The sequence below is a fragment of the Monopterus albus genome, unplaced genomic scaffold (genome assembly GCF_001952655.1).
Source record: "Monopterus albus unplaced genomic scaffold, M_albus_1.0 scaffold6.1, whole genome shotgun sequence".
NCBI lineage: Eukaryota > Metazoa > Chordata > Actinopteri > Synbranchiformes > Synbranchidae > Monopterus > Monopterus albus.
The window spans coordinates 6,653,801-6,674,409 of NW_018127886.1; the positions used below are offsets into that span (position 1 = coordinate 6,653,801).

General features: G+C 42.4%; 2 protein-coding genes across 2 annotated transcripts; both read right to left on the minus strand.

Moving 5' to 3' along the window:
• Positions 1-29: 29 nt before the first annotated feature.
• On the minus strand, positions 30-11,396 carry LOC109968492 (kinesin heavy chain-like). Its single transcript, XM_020614805.1, is given in 16 exon segments — positions 30-444; positions 1,007-1,213; positions 1,349-1,417; positions 1,666-1,844; positions 1,944-2,046; positions 2,140-2,164; positions 2,388-2,551; positions 3,215-3,319; positions 3,488-3,612; positions 6,419-6,506; positions 6,624-6,679; positions 6,828-6,876; positions 7,114-7,218; positions 7,583-7,656; positions 7,745-7,832; positions 10,732-11,396. Coding segments are annotated over 16 exon segments (1,743 nt in total). The 5' UTR covers positions 10,861-11,396; the 3' UTR covers positions 30-267.
• Positions 11,397-13,004: 1,608 nt separating this feature from the next.
• Positions 13,005-20,587, minus strand: LOC109971278 (proline-rich protein 36-like). Its single transcript, XM_020619421.1, has 8 exons — positions 18,653-20,587; positions 17,185-18,188; positions 16,718-16,826; positions 16,446-16,591; positions 14,989-15,729; positions 14,728-14,780; positions 14,509-14,575; positions 13,005-14,083 (listed from the first exon to the last, which is right to left on the minus strand). Exons 1-8 carry the CDS (start codon positions 20,442-20,444, stop codon positions 14,012-14,014), a joined length of 3,984 nt encoding a protein of 1,327 aa, XP_020475077.1. The 5' UTR covers positions 20,445-20,587; the 3' UTR covers positions 13,005-14,011.
• Between the last annotated feature and the right edge of the window lie 22 nt (positions 20,588-20,609).

A 20,609-nucleotide genomic window follows, 5' to 3' on the forward strand; every position in this document is an offset into this window, starting at 1 on the left:
CTCCAATGGATCCTGAAACTGTCAGCAAAACCTCATAACCTCATGACCTCATTTGACTGAGGGAAATGTTAATATAATGACACATGCAGGTAAGTGACCATATATAAAAACACAATACCAAATTTAACAACGTGATGTTGAATTGTTTTAGGTATACAGGTTTTTTCATTTTCTGAAAAGTAGCATTTCTGGAGATACAAGGTTTCCGCCCGACAGCAACGATAATCTATCTATACATGTATTTTATAACAAAATTAAATAAAAACTCTAGCACCCTAATTCTGTGATTAGACTCACCAGCTTGATCTCCCCATTGCCCACGATGGTGCTGAACTCACTGAGGTCCCTCATCAGACCATTCAGGACATCAGCAATGCGTTTCCTCTGCTGACCACTCACTTCCTGCATACGAGACAGCTCTGCCTCCAGCTCCATCAGACTGGCCTGGTACAAAAAACAAGTGAGGAAGAGAGTGCCACTAAGGATTAGTGAAGCGCCACCTTTTTCAGACAACAAGCACATCCCCAACAAATGACCACAGCCCTCCACCTGAAAATGTTTTGAAATGTTTAATGAGCATCTCAGTCCAGATATCAAAATACACAGGGATAAACACTAACCTGGTGATGGACGTCTTAATGTCTGGAAAATTCCAGAAACATTGTGGCTTTGTATAAAGTTGAATTGTGCAAGATTTCAACAGAGTCAGACTTACAACCCCTGAGTTACAGCCATTTAAAATAATCAGGATTCTAACACCACCCAGAGGTGAAATGCCATCAAATTGTCCTAGATTACTCAGCAATGAGCTAAGTCTAATTTAAAAAAACCAATGCCTCTACTCTGTGACTTGATTGCCATGTAAGTCCTGCAATATTTTCCACTCATGAATAGCACAGTGCTACAGAAGGTGCTTGTTATTGTAAATTAGGGGCCTTCTGTTCCACCTTCTGTCTCTGTGTTTAGCTCTTGTTCAGTCAGTCATGAAATTCCTCTAAAAGCGTACCATTTTCTGGGCCAACTGGTCGGCCAGCAGCTGGTTCTGTAGGCCTTTCTCTTCCACCTCCTGACTCTTCTGGTCATAGTTGATGGCCAGCTCCTCCAGAGCCTGCAGCACCTCCTTCACCTCAGCCTTGGCGCAGTCACTCTCCACCTGCAGCCTGCCGAGCTCAGCCTGGACCTTGTCCCCATCACCGCGGGATGATGCCAGGAGCTGGATGTAGCACAACATGGTGTTTGTGAAAGAAGGAGAAAGACAGAGATGGTCAGTTTGAAATGACTGGCAAGTGACTGAGAGCTAAACAGGTCTGTGCGTGTTTTGTGCATATGTGTAAGTTTGTGTACCAACCTCATCCTGGTCTAGCATCTGCTGCTTCAGTTTCTCCACCAGCTGACACTGCAGGTTGATTTCATCATCCTATAACACAATATAAATACCAGCCTCACTGCCACCCACACTCAGTCAATGGCATGTGTGTATGAATGGCAGTGACAAAGAAAATTTCAAAGACCTCCATCTCCTTGTTCCATGATTGCTTTCTTTATAAATCCCTAATTACATTTCAGTGTATAACATATGAGAAGGACACAATAAAATACCCTATACCTTTGATTGTAAATATTGTAGTTACAAAAATAACATCTGCATCTTTGAACTGTCTCAACCTTGTCATCCAGCTGCTTGTACAGCTTGCGGATCTCCTCCTCGTACTTCTGACGCTCCTCCTCAGAAATGCGAACCACAATGGAGGAGGTGTCATTATCCAAAATGGGGCGCTCCTCCACGGGCTCAAAACGGGTCACCACTTCTGAGTTAGTCTGCTCCGTCTCAGGCACGTCCTCTCCTGAAGGGGAGAGATGAAGGGACAAAGTGGACAAATACATGAGAATAATGCAAGGCTGCTTACAGTGCTAGCACAGTAGAAACACTTAATGCAGTTCACCATTTCTCCAACGGCTGAGCTCAGCCTCCAGCCTCTGGATGGTATCCTTCAGCGTCTTGTAAAACTTATTTTGTGGTTTTCTTACTGTTTTCTGAGTTAAAATCTCAGGTATAATTAATTTCTTTCCAAAGAAGTAACGAATGAATCCACAGATGGGTCTACCACTGCCCAAACATCAGACTTGACTTGGTCCCACTTCAAAATTAGTTAAATTCTTCTTTCTATTCCTTCTGGCAAGTACATATACTTCTATAGCCATCACTGTGTGATATAATGAAGTGTAAAGGTGTGGATTTTAGATCAAACCCAAAATATTGTAGGTCACCATCCTGTGTTTAAAAGAGTTTGATCCCTGCTAAAATCTGTCAACATTTCCAGCTCTATGTAGAAATAAATATTCTTTTACAAAAATCATGCTTTCTTTCCAAAGATGCATTGATCAACATGGTAGAGAGCTACCGTTGTCCAAACATCAGGGTTGACTTGGTCTCAGTGTCGTTGTAGCTAGAGGGAGAGCAGCAGATGAACATGGTGGTGCGACAGTTCCCGCCGAGGGAGTCCTGCAGAATGCGGGTCATTTTGCTGTCACGATATGGCACGTGACTTTTCTGTAGGAGAGAGGGAAGAGAGGAGGAGGGGATGGTGAGAGAAGTAGCAGCAGAAAAGTATATTCAGAAATGGACAAGATAAGAAAGGAAGAAGATGAGGAAAAAGGGAAGAAGGAAAGAAAGGAAGACAAAAAATATATATATAGAGAGAGTAAGAGAAGGGAAAGCAGGAGACAATCAGACAGCCAAAAATAAAACTCCCAAAGGTACTGTATGTTTCATTTGGTGTCTAATTTAAAAATGAAGACTTTCCCATTCCTTTCACTTTTTTTAGATTTCTTTACATACTTTCTTTCTTTTAGATTCTAACAAACCCCAAATGCTATTGGATGAGTGAATGCAGGATGCACTTCATTGAGAAGTCAACAGCAAATGCTCCTGTTGACAGGTGTTAGAAATGAGAGAGGAAGGTTATTTGCTACAGTATATGTACTCTCAGTGTAGAAATAAGAATTAAACATGTTAGACAACAATTAGACATGTTTCGGTTTATTTTAAGAAAAGTAAGGCCATATTAAACTGTAAATACAACCACTTTTTCCATTTTACAACTTTAATTTCAATTTATTTTACTGTAAACCTAATATTCTATTAAAGGCACATACCCTTAATGTGACTCTGCTACCTATAAATACTGAGGGAAGTAGGGTGAAAATGACTCACCGTGCCCTCAGCCAAGGCAGAGATGACATTTCCCAGAGCGGAAAGAGATTTGTTGATGTTTTTAGCCTCATCCAGAACAGCTCCTGCAGCTCCAGTCTTACTGACCTGGAATAAAGAGTGAAGTTAAACACCTGAAGAAAAACACAGACAGAAGGATAAAGCTCATACTAAATAAAATTCAATAAAACAAACATGTTTAAGTTATTCATTTGAAGCAGGTAAACTGCAAGTTAGAAGCTGATTTATAAGCAACCCCACCCGAATGCCTCCTACCTTCTCACTACCAGCCAGGTCCACCAGGTAGAGTTTTCCACACAGCTTCTGCCCAGTCTCCACGTGCTCTTGCTTGATGTTGATCAGGAAGATGCTATGGCTACGAGAGCTGTGCTCATTCATGTCTGTACAAAGACAGGGGCAACACAACAACCAGACACAAATATCATCCTAAACTTGTAACATAACAGCTATGGAAACAATTATTCTTCATTGGAATGAAAATTTCACAAATAAGACCTAATCACATGTCGTGCTTAAAGACCAACAACATGGATGAAAAAACTGTTATCTAAATTTTAAAAATCTATATTTCCTTCGAAAGGTTGCCTGTGTACCAGGAGCGACACATTATATTTGACGGGCAAATTAAAATGAAGAGAAATTATAATGGTAATTTGCAGTCAAAAAATAAATAACCATTTAAACACGACTGTCATCATAAATATTGTCAGTTCTTAAGATCATCTCACCTTAATGTGCTGAAGGTAGTAACATATACACACATATTTTCTCACAGTCAGAAAAAACCCACTGCTGCAGCAAACAGATGGCACCATTTCATATAGTGACTGATCTAAATGCCTCTCCCCAGTGGACCGTCTCATTGGCAGATGATATCTGAAGACATCAGCACAGTGTCTGCAGACTGTTGCCCCATTAGTCCGCTGTCAGTACACCTTCCTACAGCACCATGAGTCAGCAGCAAACAGCAAAGACTATGCTGCTGGAGAACTCATTTTTAAGCCAGCCTTATCCACTGCTGCGTATAGTCCATTCATTTTTGAGGCTGGATTGTTGTAGAATTTAAATGTTATCACATTATCAGCACTGAAAAGCTGATATATATTATTTCTGCTTTACAGAGCAGACCATCTTTTATTTTGGGGTGATTTCTAAATTTCTTTTTTTTTTTAAAGAGATATAACTAATTGATTTGTCCCTGTAGAAACGTCTGTCTTGGTATCTAATAAAATCCACAAACACAAGCCCACACAATCATAACAATGACACGTTTTACTTAAAGTCATAACACACAAGGAAAAAATATATTTATAATGATGTAGCATGCACACAGGGGATCTGCATCTTGCTCTAGAGAGTGAGCTGGGTCTGAATATTTTATTGGCCTGTATGCTATCAGCTGTGGGTAGATGGTTTATAACAGCCATTTTCCTTTACAGTAGTCTGATGCAGAATTCTCACATTTAGAAACACTCTGTAGCTGAGTAAGTGCTGATGATTTATTTAAACTGGTGAACAAAAACATCTGTAATCACTTATAAACTGTTCAGTTTCATTTATAGCCTGAAAAGTGGTGTAGATAATGGATGGAGGAATGGATTTTCTATTTTTGTAGTTGTCAACTCCTCCTAACTAAACACAGTTTAAACAGAAAAGAATATCAATGGTAGACCTGTTAATTTTATGAGGTGGAGATGTTTTCAATTTTTACTCATTTTTCATTTCTTGTTGCATCATAGACAGTTACTGAAATTACTTTATCTTGAATGTGAGTATCACGCCAAGCTGGGATTCCTCTCACTGGGCCATTACCCGCACGCTGAGATCATCAGATTATGGTTGTTAGGAAGCTACAGTAGACTTCAGTGATGCCATTTATGGTGATTAGGACTTGCAGCGACAAGCAGAAATGTTAATTTAGAAGACATTAAATATCTAGAGATGCATCTTAGAACTTAATTTACCAAATGTCCTACTGATATATTATAATAAACGAAAATTATCAGAGCTGGGCTAACTGATTCTAGCCGAATTTAGTCATGTGTAGTTAATAATAATGAGAAATCTACCGTGATGCTAGTTTGTGTTTTAAACATGCAACACAGTTGATTTGCAGTGATCAACAATATAGGAAAGGCGAAGACAATCACTTTGCAGAAAAGACCAATTTCCAAAAAATGTCACAGAAAGACTGTTTTGAGTACGAGCAAACACAGTTAGCACTGAGGCCCAAAAATGCATTAAGTCTGAAGAATGCAGTCTTGGTGCCTTTGCTGAGCACTGAATCCCAAAGCTCATCTGGCCTCACTCTTTTTACTAGCGTCTACACTATAGACTCTACAGTCACTGTGAGTCAGCTCTAAACTCCACAGCAAAAATAATAAATAAATATACTGCACCCAGACTAGTTTCCTTATTCCATTTTTGCTATGTGAAATACAGTACCTCCACTGCAGTACAAGATCTGTTTGTACAGTAATAAATTAAACCTATGTAGCTGAAAAATCTTATTTGCCTTGAAACAACATGAAACAAATGTGTGAGCAGGGTATGATCATTATTCTCTTTTGTTCCACTATAACTACCACAAGATTATGACATGATACCAAATTGGAGCAATTCTCCTGAGACAGACATTCAAAGATGAACATTTACACTACACACATTTTTATGAATTTTAATCACTGGATTTACTAGTAATTACTATACTGTTACTGTGTGCTATTTTTTTGCTGTGTTGGACAAGGAAGCATCACTCTGACCTGTAAACCCACAGTACTGGAGCCATTAGTCAGCTATTATTACTGCACCACCGGAGTGAGTCAGCAGCATGGAGGTCCACACATAGCACAGGAATTACAGATCGGAGAGCTTTAATGCTAAACACACTTGTCACTTTACTGAAGACTATACTGTCAGAAAGTGGCTTATTATAGACAGTGTCATGCTTTGCTACTTCCTCCACATCCACAATAACTTTCCAACACACCCATTTACAATTCAGTCAACTTCATTTGACAGGATCTTATTTCTTATTGTGAGAATGAACGAAACTTAAAAATTATAGCACACTGCAACAAGACACATAAATATTTGTCTTTTGGGTTGTTTGTTTTGATTTCTGACATGATATGTAATATTCATGTACTGAAACAATGTGTAGTGTAGTCAAAGATGAAGACTCACTGGTCACAGCAACATGGCGGTTAGCTTTGCCCTCATCAATCACATCCATAACCTCATCGGGGCTGGAAACAAAACGCTCAGTGCATCCCTGAGGAGAGGAGAGAGAAAACGAATATGCAGCAGATTTAATATTGTGGGTCTGATATAGACCACAAACAGGTTTTCACCTGAAAAGACAAACATTTAAAGTGCTACTTTCACAAACCTTGACATAAGGCACCCTATTCTTATCTTCATGGACAGACAGATTGGTCTTTGTCACTAAAAATAGAGAAAAATTAAAATGTATTTCAGAATGAAGCCATAAAAATAGGTGTTACGCTGATGCTACATTAAATACACTGTATATTTCAGTCTAAAAAATTTAAATACTTTGTTACTAATTCATGAATCATCCATCTGCACTAACCATCCAGCAGGTCACGGATTTTGTCCATGTAGATTTCAAAGTAGGAAACCTATTGGGGGAAAAAGGAAAATTATGAAACCAGATACAGCTCGGGCTGAAATTTATCATCCTATGTAAAATTTGCTTTAATAAAAAATGCACACCAGGTTTTATTTGCAGACCCACAATACACATGAATATGAGGGGAAAAAATATGACAAGAGAATGGCGTGACAATGTCTTAACACAAACCAACACAGTTTAACATAAGAAAGAACACAAGATAAGACATCTAACTCATCTTGACCTTGATGTGGAATTCAAGGTTTTCATCCATGGCAAAGATGTGGTTGAAAATGTCCTCAGCGATGCGAGGAATGATCCCCATCTGGTGAGGGTCGTGCAACTTGCCCTGCGGCACAAAGTCACAGATAAAGGTAAAACCAGGTGTGATGCTGACAGCTATGCAGGGTCAGAGGTTAATTACAACTTCCTGCAATAAGGCCTTTAAATTCTCATTAAATGTCTGATAAATCAAAACTAAGGAGGGTAAAATGCTTGGGAGAAAAATCTTTTCTAACCACAAAGATTCAACTAAATAAAAGTAAGCAGTGTTCCAAAAACCCCCAAACCCAGTACTGGAAGTAGCACTTATGTGTCACCTTCCAGTGGAAAAATATTCCTAGTAGTGTCAGTTGTGGAACAAAACACAATGTAAATTTTAATTCATTGTTCAATAAAAATGATTACAAGCACTCAAAACTAAAAAACTGTACCTCCATGGTGTGAGTCTTCCCGGAGGAGGTTTGTCCATATGCGAAGATAGTGCCATTGTATCCACACAGTACATCTATCAGGAAAAATCAACAGCAAATGAGACCAAAGCGCAAGCATTTTTAAAAATGTTGTGTATGCTGAACTCAGCATATTGTCCATACCTTTGACAATTTGCTTGGCGCAGGTGTTGTACACCTGCTCCTGGGTGGTGTTGGTTGGAAACACTCGGTCAAATATGTACGGCTTCCCCTGTGAGGACCATGAACAAGAAACTGTTAAACAGTTTAACTGATAGAACATGTTATCTCCACACTGTAACCAGAGTAATCTCAGGACATTCAAAAATGTTTTGTTTTTTATTCTAGAAAGTGTGTTTAGCTATTATGTGATAGGAACAAGGGCACAGTAATGAAACCCAAAGGTGTTAATGCCACTTCTTCCAACAATATGAGGCTGAGTCAGGTGCTTCTCAGATCCAGGACAGCAAACATCTGAAGATACACGACTGGAGCAGCACACTGACTGATCTGCTGCTTTTAATGGTGCCAACAAATTAGACTAAGTGTCGATGCTATTATGTTTTCATCAGAACCAAACAGAACAAAAGCATTTAATCATGAACAGGTGCGCAATCATTACTGGACAACAAGTAGTCAGAAGCCCAAACCTATTGGGTAATAGACACAAAGGGCGGGGTTTTCCAGAATCCATGTATGAACACCAGGGGCGAATCTAAAATATTTTGGATGGGGTGGCCAGGCTGGGCCAGAGGCTCTGAAAGGGGTGGCACATTTGAAATGCATGTAAAAAGTTAACTGAACCCCTAGTTCTATGACATAATAAAACATACATTATTAGGAACCAAATTGTTTATTTTGTGTAAAAATGAGACACACATGCTGTTTTTGGACTAACTTTGGCTACACTGCTTATTTACACCTGGCCGGGGACAGGGCTGCTGCACATCCACTGAGGTGAATCATGCCAAGTACTCCACAACAACACAATTGGAGAAATAAATACAACTGTCATGAAGCCTGCATGATACGAAATTTGATAAAATTTAATTATACATGTAAAAATACACAATTCTGAAAATCAATTAAAACTGTGCTACAACTGATACTTTTTACTTTACCAGCAGCTGCTCATGTTATAAGCTTTGGGAAGTGATGTCAGCTCTGAGAGGTGGTCAGTGACTGACTGAGGTATCTACAGCTTAAAACTGAATGACTCATGATGTACTCATGCTGACAAAACCTTTGGACGGAGAGAAGCTAGCTGTTTCCACCTGCTGCCAGCCTTGGTGCTAAGATGAGCTACTCCTGCAGTAGCTTCATATTTACTGTACAAAAGCCAGAGTCAGTCAATCAACCAAAAGGCAAATAACTGTATTTCCCAATATGTATAGCTATTCCATTAAAATGACAGCATGCTCAGACGTTCTACCCAGTATAGTAGTAGATACCTATCAATTTAGAATGTGAGCAAAAAAGCAACATGTTTCAGTTCTTCAGAACTGAAAATACACTGATTATAAATCTTAGTAGGGCTACTAAACATATTTACATCAACACTCAGGGCTCTCTTGAGTTTTAAACTGATGCCTGTCTGAGTTTTCTAAGCATATATTTGGAAAAATTCTCATCACGCTGTATGTTGAGGGGTAAATCCACCAGAATATATTTGGTTTATTTCAAACTGTGTCTTCAAAATAACTCGTCTTCTCCTAAAATACAAACAGCTACTGTGTGACACACTGATGAGTGACTCAGCTCTGACAAGCCTTGTTGCAGAAACCAGGCTATTAAAGCCCTTAATGTCATCACCCCATCTGATACTGAGGCCACAATGCAACACTATAGCATCAGCTGCCAGGGCATCGGCCATATTAAATGTCAATAATAAACTGACTCATGTTCAGGCTGCCCCCACCAAAGGGGGATTTAACAGGGAGAGACGGTGAGACCCAGGGAGAGGGAGGGAGGGAGGGAGGGAGGGACAGAGGAGGCACACAAATAGACATAAAAGAGAAGAATCAAAGAGGCAGAGACAAAAGGGAGAAACAAAAAAAGAAAAAAAAAGAAAAGACACAGCGAGAGAAGAGAAAGCAGGCCAGTCAATGATGTATGAGCCTGCTGGATGATTATTGATCCTCTATGTAGGCAATTAGAGAGATCGGTGTCTGAGTCTGCTGTCCAGCACCATGCTGAGAGCAGAGGGTAAGGTCAGGTCGACATGTTTCCAGTATGACTGGGGAAAGTTTCCACATTAGGCCTCCCTTTGTACAGTACATTTGTCACCCAGAGCAAAATTTGCCAAAGCTTTTATGTCTACGATTGCACTACAAAATATATACAGTATATATATTTTAAAAAACAAGTGACAAAATTCTGCCAGTGCAGTTGGATTATTTCAGTTTCCAACACAAGTCAGCAGGAGAAATTAGCATCTGTTTTCTACAAAATGACTCAAGACTGCTGCCCTAAAATTCTGATAAATAGCATTTGATTCCAGAAATTTATCTAAAAAATTTCATTTTCACTAAAATAATCTTATCACAATATGAGTCAGTTGTACTCAAAAAGATTAGTACTGTGGTTGAATGTTCCTGACTAAAATGAAAGAGTTACAGATGCTCTCCAGCTGTTTACCTTTAAATTAGAAGAAATCTTCAGAAGAACAGGACAGATTTTGGTTGACCCGGGTCATTAGCTGCCATCTATCTACAATCCTCAACCAGACCTCACCTCTGCACCACAACATGTCTCTGTGTGCTGCTTGCATCAACTTAGGGAGCGACCCACAACAAAATGGAGTAGAATAGATCTTTGAGGCCGCTCACTGTAGCCTTGTTAATTATCTTACAGAGAGAAGAGAGAGCTCCACTGAAATACTCGAAATGAATCAATAGACTCATCAATATGAGCTTGGGAAACGGCGGTGCTTGTGTCCACTGATAAAAGAGGTCAGCTTGTGCCGTTTAACAACATTACACGGATTTTTGCTCTGTCAGGTCAAGTTAAAGACAGAGTTGGATGTCGTACCCCTATGTCTTTCTGCCAATTTACATCCCAGACCCTGGTCGAGCTGCTGATTTATTAATGAAAGGGCCTGTGCGCACAACAAAGCCCCTTCCTTTGCTTACCCCAATGATGACAGTGTCGTCTCCTTGGAATATGGGGAGATACTGGTCCCCGCGTAAAATCTCCGACTGGTTGAGAGGACGAAAACGACACAGCACTTTTATATTGCACTCAGCTGGGACATCGGCCATTGCGGAGATTCAAGGAGGAGGAAGGATGCTTCTGACTTCTGCTGGGAGGAAAGATGCTGCTGAGGCTGAAGGCAATCGGACACTGATCGGGTCCTAATCTGACCGTCAAAATAAACGACGCTGGATGCGCAGAGCCTTCGACCTTCTTCGAGAAGACTCTGACGGCCGTGGACAGGTTTTTTACGCGCAGCTGGACGATGTTTCCGTGTCGCAGTCAGGCGGGCAGGCTAAATTAAATGTCAAATCGCAAAACGATGCCCTACATCATTAAAACAACGGACAATGGTGATGCTCGATTTCTCCTCTTGGTCGATTTGACGCTACCGTTCTGTCCTGCGTGTTTTTCTTTTCTGTTTTCGGGTGCGGATGTGAGCCTAGCCAGTTGAAGGTGAGCTTGAAGCTGGAAGGGCAGTGAGGTAAAGCTGAAGCTGCTCGGCCTGCTTCAGTCGCCACAGCGCTATCTATCGGTGGTTCGAGGCAGGGCGTGGTCAGCATCCTTCTGTTTAAAGTGGTACCCACAGGCTCAGCATCCTCACCGGCAGCCGGAAACCAGAGCCCCGTGACGCAGCGTCACATCCGTACCATGAAATGAAGGAACTTTATTAGTTTCCGCAAAGCAGCGTAGGCCCGCTGACGCAGTGACTAATCACAACCGTATTTTCACCCCTCTCTGAGGCTTGACAGCAGCTCAGTTCATGGAAAGCATAGGAAACCACAGTGGGAAGGCAGTGGATATTACTGATTAAAAGATAACTTTAGATCTCAGTTTGAGGAGGCAGCACACAAAACTGAAAGCACATGACTAGATCCGCTCAAAAATAAATAAGTACATAATTTTCATGCTTAGAAAGTGCTCCACTTCAAGTCTTAATGCCGATTCATACTTTCAGATAGAAACTCCATTCAAAGTTTAAAACATTCAGAAATATGTCTACATTATTACTTGCATTCAACTTTCAAATGCCTTGAGCAAATAGGCTGCACACCACTGCAAATTAGAAAAAAATGCAAAATGTCAGCAAAAATTCAGGAAAGGCTATGTAATCTGCATCATAACACACACAATGATGTGATAGTCTATTGTGCCAGAACTTAGATTTAAGGAAGCAGGTGAAAATCTCAAAATCTTACAACATAAAAGATCTTAAAAATCCTTGGTCTGAATTGGATTTATGAGTAAAGTCAGCAGTGATTCAATGGCCTCAGTCCTGCTAAGTGTTTAAGACATGCTGATTAGAGACAAATAGAAAACATCCTACACTAAGGTAATAAACTGGGATTTGTGGGTCTTCAATAGCAGCTGATATCTTTGTTGCAGCTGCTGCTGGTTTTTACTGTTGGTAATGTTGTCACGACCCAGCACTATTTCTACACCTTCTCACAGACTGGAAGTGACTGTAACTCAGTACTGGTTTCAATTACACTCTCCCTAGGACTATTATTGATATATTTAAAGCCTATAAATTTCTGATTAATAAACAGGGTGGAATTATACTTTTAAGCCATTAATTACCACAAACAAATATGCCGATACGTATTTGCTGTAACAGCCAATGGCATAGTTTGCATTTAACAATGAGGAATAAAGGCAAATTCAGATGCCTACATTATAAACTACACTGCACAGTTGCTCATATACTTTTCTGAACAGAAATCAACACGCAGCTCATTTTCTGTAAATAGTTTAATATTAAATAAAAAGACTCCCATATAAAAAAGAAAGCTACAGTCCACAATTTAATCATCTTTTTAAACATAAGTATTGAAAGCAAGGGGTAGAATGAGAAAAATACTTATTACAATTCCCAGGAAATTTCACAATTCATTTTCTAACAATATAAAATCAAACACATTAACTGTACATATGTACAAATCTCCAAGTGTAGAAATTGCATAATCTGCTCTTTTTCACTTAATTTTTTTTTTAAATACAGCTAGAGATGCCAGTACTTTTGGGGCAGGGCAGCGTGTGGAGGAGGGCTCCAACAGTGATGATGAGACAGAGGGAGGAAACCCACAGTAACTCAACAGATCCGTGAAAGACATTATCGCTATCTGGACTGAAGTTTCCCAACCAATCAAAGGACATACATACTGTGCTTTCTACAAACACTGGGCTCTTGCTAATGTTCCACACCGTCAATATATAACCATCATACTTATTACATGGAATTCTTCACAACAAGTAGTGACAACACGTGAAATGCAAGTGGATCACCAAAGCAATTCACTTGTAATAATTTTCATGTTCTGCTGTTATGATGCTGATTCAAAGAGCTGTATGAAAAGAACTTCATTTTAAAACAATTTCTCAGTTTGTTAAATTATTTGTGATGTACAAACCATTAAAGGAACATCTCACAGGACATATGGGATTGAGATAAAAAAGAAAAGTGTTTTCTCTATGTCTCAGAAATGGTTGATGTAAACTGTATAAAGGATCCGTGAACCACATTTTTTCCTTGGTTTGGATGGGGGGGGTGCGTGGGATCTCAAGTCTGTTATATTCTCTTTCAGCACTTTCTGAAAGCCTTCCAAAACATTTCTTGAAATACAACCACTGTGCATCTTTGCAAAGTGCCCTTTATCTTACTAACAGACAGACTCTTTAATTAAAACAAAAACAAAAGGAAAAAAAACAATTTCAACTAACAGTTGGACGATGATGGGCTCAGCAACAGCACTACTGTCCAACAAGCACTCAGACACAAAAAGACACACCCACACGGACGCACAAGAGCATCGTTCAAGTAGAGGGGCTTTATCCTGACTCACAGTTACACACTGATGAGAAGAAAACAGTACTCCTTTATTTTTTGTTTTCTTATTGATATAATTCTAACACCAACCATTATTAACAGATCTCTGATGACACTGTCAAGGAACCATTACTTTGTGAACTAGACCTAAGTGAAAATGTATCAACAAAATTTCTCTTCGATTATTTTCCACCTTTTATAAATTATTCTTCAGACTAGATCGCTCTCCTGTTTGCTTCAGTGGTTGTCACAACAACGCTTGACATGACAACAGCATAATATTAGTGCAGTTGAATTGACAGTGGTGATGATGGTGGCGAGATGGAGGGGGAAAGAGGTGTCTAGCCACCCTTGATTGGTAAACAGCACTGACTGACAGCTCGCTCCACCAATCACTGCCTCTGAGACCTGGTGCCTCGTCGCCTCCTGCCACGGACTGACCTCTCAGGCTTCAGCAGTGCTGTCTGCAACAGGACAAGAGAAATTACAATCACATCAAGCTTATCTCCTTTCCAGTCCCTGCGGTGGAATGACTTTACCTCCAGTCAGGACAGCACAATCGCTCTTATTTGACCTCAAACAATCATTGGCTTTGTTGTGCTGAAATCTGTTTCCCCATTAGCCTGTAGCGAGCACACAAACCTGACAGCAGTGACTTTCATTTTGGCCTGTCATTAATTTAAGTTGTGGAATTAATGTTAGTTAGGGACTGATGATATAAAACTGTTGCTTGACATTTTAACCCAAAGTAATGACGATTAGCAATGGAAGCTGCTGCCAGAATGACTGAGCTTTGACAGAACTCAAAACCTACAAAATTTCTCTGATGTAATGTTTGTTCTCACACGACTTTGTTAACAGCGAGTCACTGAGGGGGGCTGGGCCTTACCGTTGCCTTAGTTTCCTCTAGTGCTGCAACATCTATGTCTCTGAAGTCTTGTAACACATTCTGTAGCCTGAAAAACAAAGTAATAAGCATGTTAGAACACAATAGAGCCAAATAAACCCAATGACAGTTATGAAAAATCAGAAAAGGCACATCTAATCTACTGATACATTGCGACCAAAGTACATGTCTGACAAATGAACCGCTGACAAGTCAACTTACGTTTGCTTCCTTTTCCTTCCTCTTCTGGCTCCACCCACTGCTCCTATTTGGCCCTTGGAAGGTATAATTAGAAATCACAATTGAAAAATATCATGATGAAAAGATCAGGAACTTAAAATATGGCTGTTCAAGTCAATCACAATGCTACAACCCTCTTTAGTCCTAAGTATTTGGTATGAAACTCCATACTAAAGTCCAAATTTTGGTGCATATAAACATTTGCCTATGAGTCTGAAGGAAACAGAAGACCTAGCTACTCACCCTTTCCTGTTCAGTGTGCAGCAATGACTCCTCGCTGGGCCTACCACTGCATCCATCCCTGGGACTGAGGTACTCTGAAAGATGCTCCTGCCTGTCCCCCACTGCCTCTACAAATGGGCACACAGCTGCAGCAGGCCCAGTGCAGTCTGTCTTAGCCTCCTCCAAGTATATGGGTGGCAGAGGAGGCTCTAGGTGGGTATGTCCCTCTACCATGACTGGTTTCCTTTGTAAGGGTGATGCAGACTCATCCTCAGTAGGTTTGGGTGTCCCCTGGGCTGGGGAATGGGCTGCTGCTTCCAGGCTGAGTCGAGATAAATCTGGATTGCGAAGGGAACAGGCCCTGCGTGGGCTGAGTGACACTGGGGCACTCGCCTGCGGCAGAGTTGGAACAGGGGCAGACGGATTATGGTGCTCCACAGGGAAAGAAACAGGCGGTAAGGCACAGAAGGGTGAAGTGGGGTCAGATGGTCCCAAGTGGGCCCCGTCTTCCTGCTCTTTAGCATTGACCTGAAGGAAGGAGGTATAAATTGTGTCCATGAACGAGGTGTAAGGATCGATAACAGACCTCCCCTCAGATCCTCGCTGGGGAGGCGGGCTGGGTTGTTGGGTAGGAGCAGGAGCAGGGCTGGGGACCACTTCAGGAACAATCTGACTGGCAGGAATGTCTTCCTGTAGGGCAGGGCTTTGTGTTTCCTGCAGAGAGACTGTCTTCTCTTCTTCTGAGGGTGGTGAAAGGTTTAGCTGGAGGAAAAAAAAAATTATAAAAGTCAAAAAGCACAAAAGAAACATCAGAGAATAGTGTGAATGACACGTTTTGCTGCTGATGTGACTGATGCCAGTGAAGATGTCCAGTTCGTTTTGTAGTTGCTGGACCTATGAAAACACTCAGTGAAGTCACAGTTGTACAGCGGTGTTACAGAGTGGAGGTTCTTCCCTTACAAAAGATCTTTGGCTGAGTACAGATACGGGCTTGCAGAGAGACAACAGACAAACTTCCTTTTGGCCTGTCATTAAGTTACTTGCTGAAATAATGTTAATAGGCAACAGCTGATATCACCTGCCTCTGGCTAAGTTTATTGTTTTAACCAACTAAAAATGAGAAGCTGATCTTTGTAAAATTGTGACTGCTAATGAGAACGATAGCTGGAGTCATAATTTAGCAAATCCTTGTAACATTATTTGCTTGCTGGCCACCAATCACTCATACCCTTTTTTTTTACTTGCATATGCAGATGTGTAGAGCCCAGCTGTCATAAAGGAGAGCAGCACTACAATGCAAGCAGGCCGAGATGCTCAATACACAGATCATAGTAAAGAAAGGATCTAGTATTGTCTTGATTTTAATAAAGTTCAAAGCAATTTTGAAAAATCCAAGTGTACATGTCTAAAATAAGACATTTTTAAACAGTAACCTTTTGATATGCTTTAATTCACTAAGCTACATTCCATTCGCCTACCTGTATGTTGTTGAGCAAGTTAATGGCTCCATCAGGGCCCTGTAGCAGAGGCATGCCCAAAGCAGAGGCCTGGACTGGGGGCAGGAGGATGGAACCTGCACCAATCCCCACCATGTTATGAAGGCCTGTGATGCCAGAAAGATCTCCTACAAAGATACATTTGATATATACATGGACATTATTACACATTGCTCCAGAATGCCTGCAGTGCCATTAGGGTTCATTCTGTTAGCTGGTCATTTATTCTTAACATACTGAAGTTAATCACTAACCTAATACAGCAGGATTAAGCAGAGTGGGCAACAACTGTTGGAGGATGGGGTTGTCCTTGCCTTGGAGAGAGAGGGGTATGAGGGTGTCGACACCAGCATCAGTAGGTACCTGGACAGTAGAGCAGAAGACAGGTGAAAAGAGGATTAGAGTTCCAGGCAAACACAAAAGAAAGAGACGGCCCCCAAAAAATACAAAGAGACTAGAGTCAGACAAATTCTTGCCTCTGTCAATATAAAAATATGTGAATGAATGCCTTAGGTTCATTAAGATAGACAGAATATAACCAATTCAAACAAACCATGTAGTTTTGGAAGGCTTTAAAACAGTTTCCAGGAAAATATTTTAGCAAGAAAAATGGTTTATGGGTTTGAGGGGGGGAGCAACTAACATGGAGGAAAATAAAAGAGCAGTTCAAGAAATTATTTCATAGTGTAGGTTTTTCAAGGAAATAGTTATAGGAGACTACCTGAGGTTGGGTATGTTGGGTTTGCTGTGCAGGAGCTAACTGGGTATGGGGAGGCGGGTGGAGCTCAGCAGAGCTCAGGGCAGCAGTGAGCAAGGTAGGGCTGAGGGGCAGGAAGGCTGGAGGGGGAGGAGGAAGAGTGGCAGGAAGGAGAAGAGACTGCAGGGCTTGGATAGAGCCTTCAGCTCCTGGAGGAATGGGGAGAAGGCCCTGAGCGACCTCCACCAAACCCGAACCCTGCAAGGTGGATGGATCCAGGAGGCCAGAGGTCTTATCCAGGTTGAGGCCCTCTAGGTTAGTGGGGATCTGCTGTGGCTGCTGGAGAGGAACTTCTAAGCTCACCTGACCCAGCTGACCCAGGCCAGACAGAGGTAACAAAGGTCCCTGCTGTTGCCCGAGTAACAAGGAAGCCATAAGCAGAGTTTGAAGGTTAGGTTTTTCTGTTAGTGCTAAATCAGCTTCCTGTCCTGGGGTAGGGGTTGTGGCTGTAGGTGCAAGTGGGTTCAAGAGGCCCAGGAGGTTCAGAGGCAACTCCCCTTGGGCACCACTCAACAAGGGCAACAGGGAAAACAGAGGATTGTGGTTTAACTGCTGTTGCTTCAGTTGATGATCCTGGTTTTGCTGCTGTGTTTCTTGTTGTTGCATCAGTAACTGCTGCTGCTCTGATTGTTGCTGCTCTGAAAGACTGTGTGGTGTAGCACTGGTAGGGGGCATCTGTGCATGTTGTCCTCCCAACCACAGCCCCCCTATGGGCAAAGAGGCAAGGACTGTAGGGTCCAAGAGAGATGGCAGACCTCCTGTGGATGAGAGCAGCTGAAGTAGCTGCTCTTGGTTCATGAAGGGGAAGGCCTCTGCCAGAGCTAAGGGAGTGGTTGAGTCGCCCACAGGTGAAGGGGTAGGGGGACTATCCCCAGGACAAGAGGAGATGGTGGGCCCAGGGCCTGTAGCTGCTGGAAGTTTGGTCACAGTGGAGGCCTTCAGGTCAACACAACCAAGCTCCTCAGATCCTGTAAAAGGAGAGACATCAATTTTAAACAAGGTTTTTGAGCTGGGCAATTGGCTAACTCTGGGGCAGTATTTAGCACTGATAGCTATATACAATACTGGCAGAAATTTACAAGCTAGTAATAAAATATCAATTTAAAAGAAAACAATAGTGCACCCATATCAATCCAAAGCAATGCCCACATACGTTACAACCACGCACTAAAAATTGTATCCCTTGCCCTGAACCAAGCTAGGACATATCAGCATTTGTACAGCTTGATTTACAGGGAGAGAACATTACTACACACACAGAGCTAGTATTAATGAGACTTGTCCAAGCTAAATATATGAGAGAATCTCTCTATATAGTTTCCTTTTCAGTAAACTGAAAATTTCTACAAATCATATTACTTCAATATGAATTTTAAAGTTTAGGTTATAATTTAGGACTAAAAACACATTTCAGACTGAAGAACATCCTCACCTGCAGTGTCATTTCCTTGGGAAGACATCTCAGCATCAGTGGTACAGTCGGAGGGGCTACCCTCCACCTGTGGCACAGTGGAAGATGCTGCAAGAAGGGCCAGAACATGGTTGCTAAGATCAAGAGGCTTCGGGGAGGTTGCTATCGCCATAGAAACACTGCCTTGAGAATTACTCATGTCCGCTGATGTTGGTATGCTGTTACCAGCGATCTCTAGTGCCACACTGCCCTGTGATAAGGCTTCTTGCAAAGGTGCCTGGGAAACAGAGTCATTTGTAGGGATGTGATTCTCACTTGGCTGATGCTTGTCTGAGGGAGTTGGGGGCATGTGCTGAGATGGGCTGCTGCTGTTGTGTAAAGCAAAATTTAAGCTGGGCATCACTGCTGAAGAAGGAGAATGTCTTTGTAGAGGACTTGATGTAGTAGGCTGAGGGTGTAAATGAGACAGCACTGATCTAATGTGACAGGAAGTGGAAGGGGGAGAAAGTGGCTGCAGCACCGAGGGTAGGGGATTAGTGTCATTGTTTGAGCAGGGTGACTGAGTCTGTGGGTGCCTGACATTAGAATGAGAGGTGGGAGAGGAGGGTGACAGTCTGGGGCTCTGTTTATTAGTGTGTCCACCTCCATCAACAGACACAGATCCAGGCTGAGCTGAAGGAGAGCTGGATGTGGAGGCTGTGGCCTGTGCATTCTGCACACTGAGCAGGTGTAACAGAGCAGACAGAGGCTGGGTTGGAGGATCCAAGCCCAGAGGTGTAGGGGTCAGGCCTGTAGTGAAATCCAGAGCCTCATTTTGTCTCGGAGGCCTGGAAATGTGTGCAGTCTGTCGAGAAGCAGTGAGCCTGGACACCTGCCCAGGCAGGAGATGATGATGTTTTTCCAACATAACAGCATTCTGGTTCTGGGCAGCTGAGGTAGAGGAGGCGTGCGAGGAGGAGGGGAAGGAAGAGGAAGCAGAGGAAAGGTTGATAACTGTAGCAGAAACTGCATCCCCTGGTGGAGGTTTCTGCTGCCCATTAGCCAGCTGCTGGGTGTCTCTTAGCATACTGAGCACTGTGGGAGATCGCCGTTGCCTCTTCCTGTGTGACACACTGCGCTCTGTAGTGGGAGGCAGGTGGGGCAAAGAGGAGGCCAGGGACTGGGCCAGAGAGTGGGATGGAGGAAAGAGGACAGCAGATGCTGCTGCAAGGGAGGGATGTGGAGGCCTAGTAGAAGCAATGAAGGAGGGAGGGTGGCTGTTTTGTAAAGTGCTGTTTGTTACCTTTGATGACTGCTGTTGTGCCTCTTTCAAGACCTCCAGAGACGAGGGCAAGCTCACTGGGTTGCTGGCTGCATTTGAGCTCGGTCCCTGGGTTATCTGGTTAGCTAGCTGAGCCTTAGCAGCCGCAGAGAGCAGGCTACTCGCAGGGAAAGAAGCTGGGTGTGGCAGCTTGCCCTGTTGGCTTTGATGGTGGTTCAGAAATGGGCCCAGAGGTAAACTAGAGGGGCCTGCAGAGTTCAACCCAAAACCTGGTTGCCCTGGACTGGAAGTGGGACTCATGATAATCTTTGAGGGCTTCAAGGTGAGAATATGAGGGTTGGTACTGCTTTGGTTGGTCAGTAAAGAAGGGTTAGTAGAGTTTAGGAGGTGGTGATTATTAGTGCTGCTGTTGCCTGAGTTCTTAAACTGCTCCAAGATGTCTTCCAGCTTGTGCTTGTGGAAGTGTGGGCTGGGGTTTGGGGAGCCACTAGGGAGAGGGGAGTGAGGAGAGGAAGAGGTGGATTTCCTCCTCTGAGGCATGTTACTTCCCATCAGTCCTCCCCCTTCTGTTACTGTTGAGCCTCCTCCCTGCTCAGAGAGAGGGGAAGGAGAGGCTGAAGGGTGGCGAGGCTGGTGGTGAGGGGAGACAGGGTTTATGTTGTGGATGGAGGGAGGGAGGGGAAGGGACGGAGAGACAGGGGGGATGCGCCAAAGGAA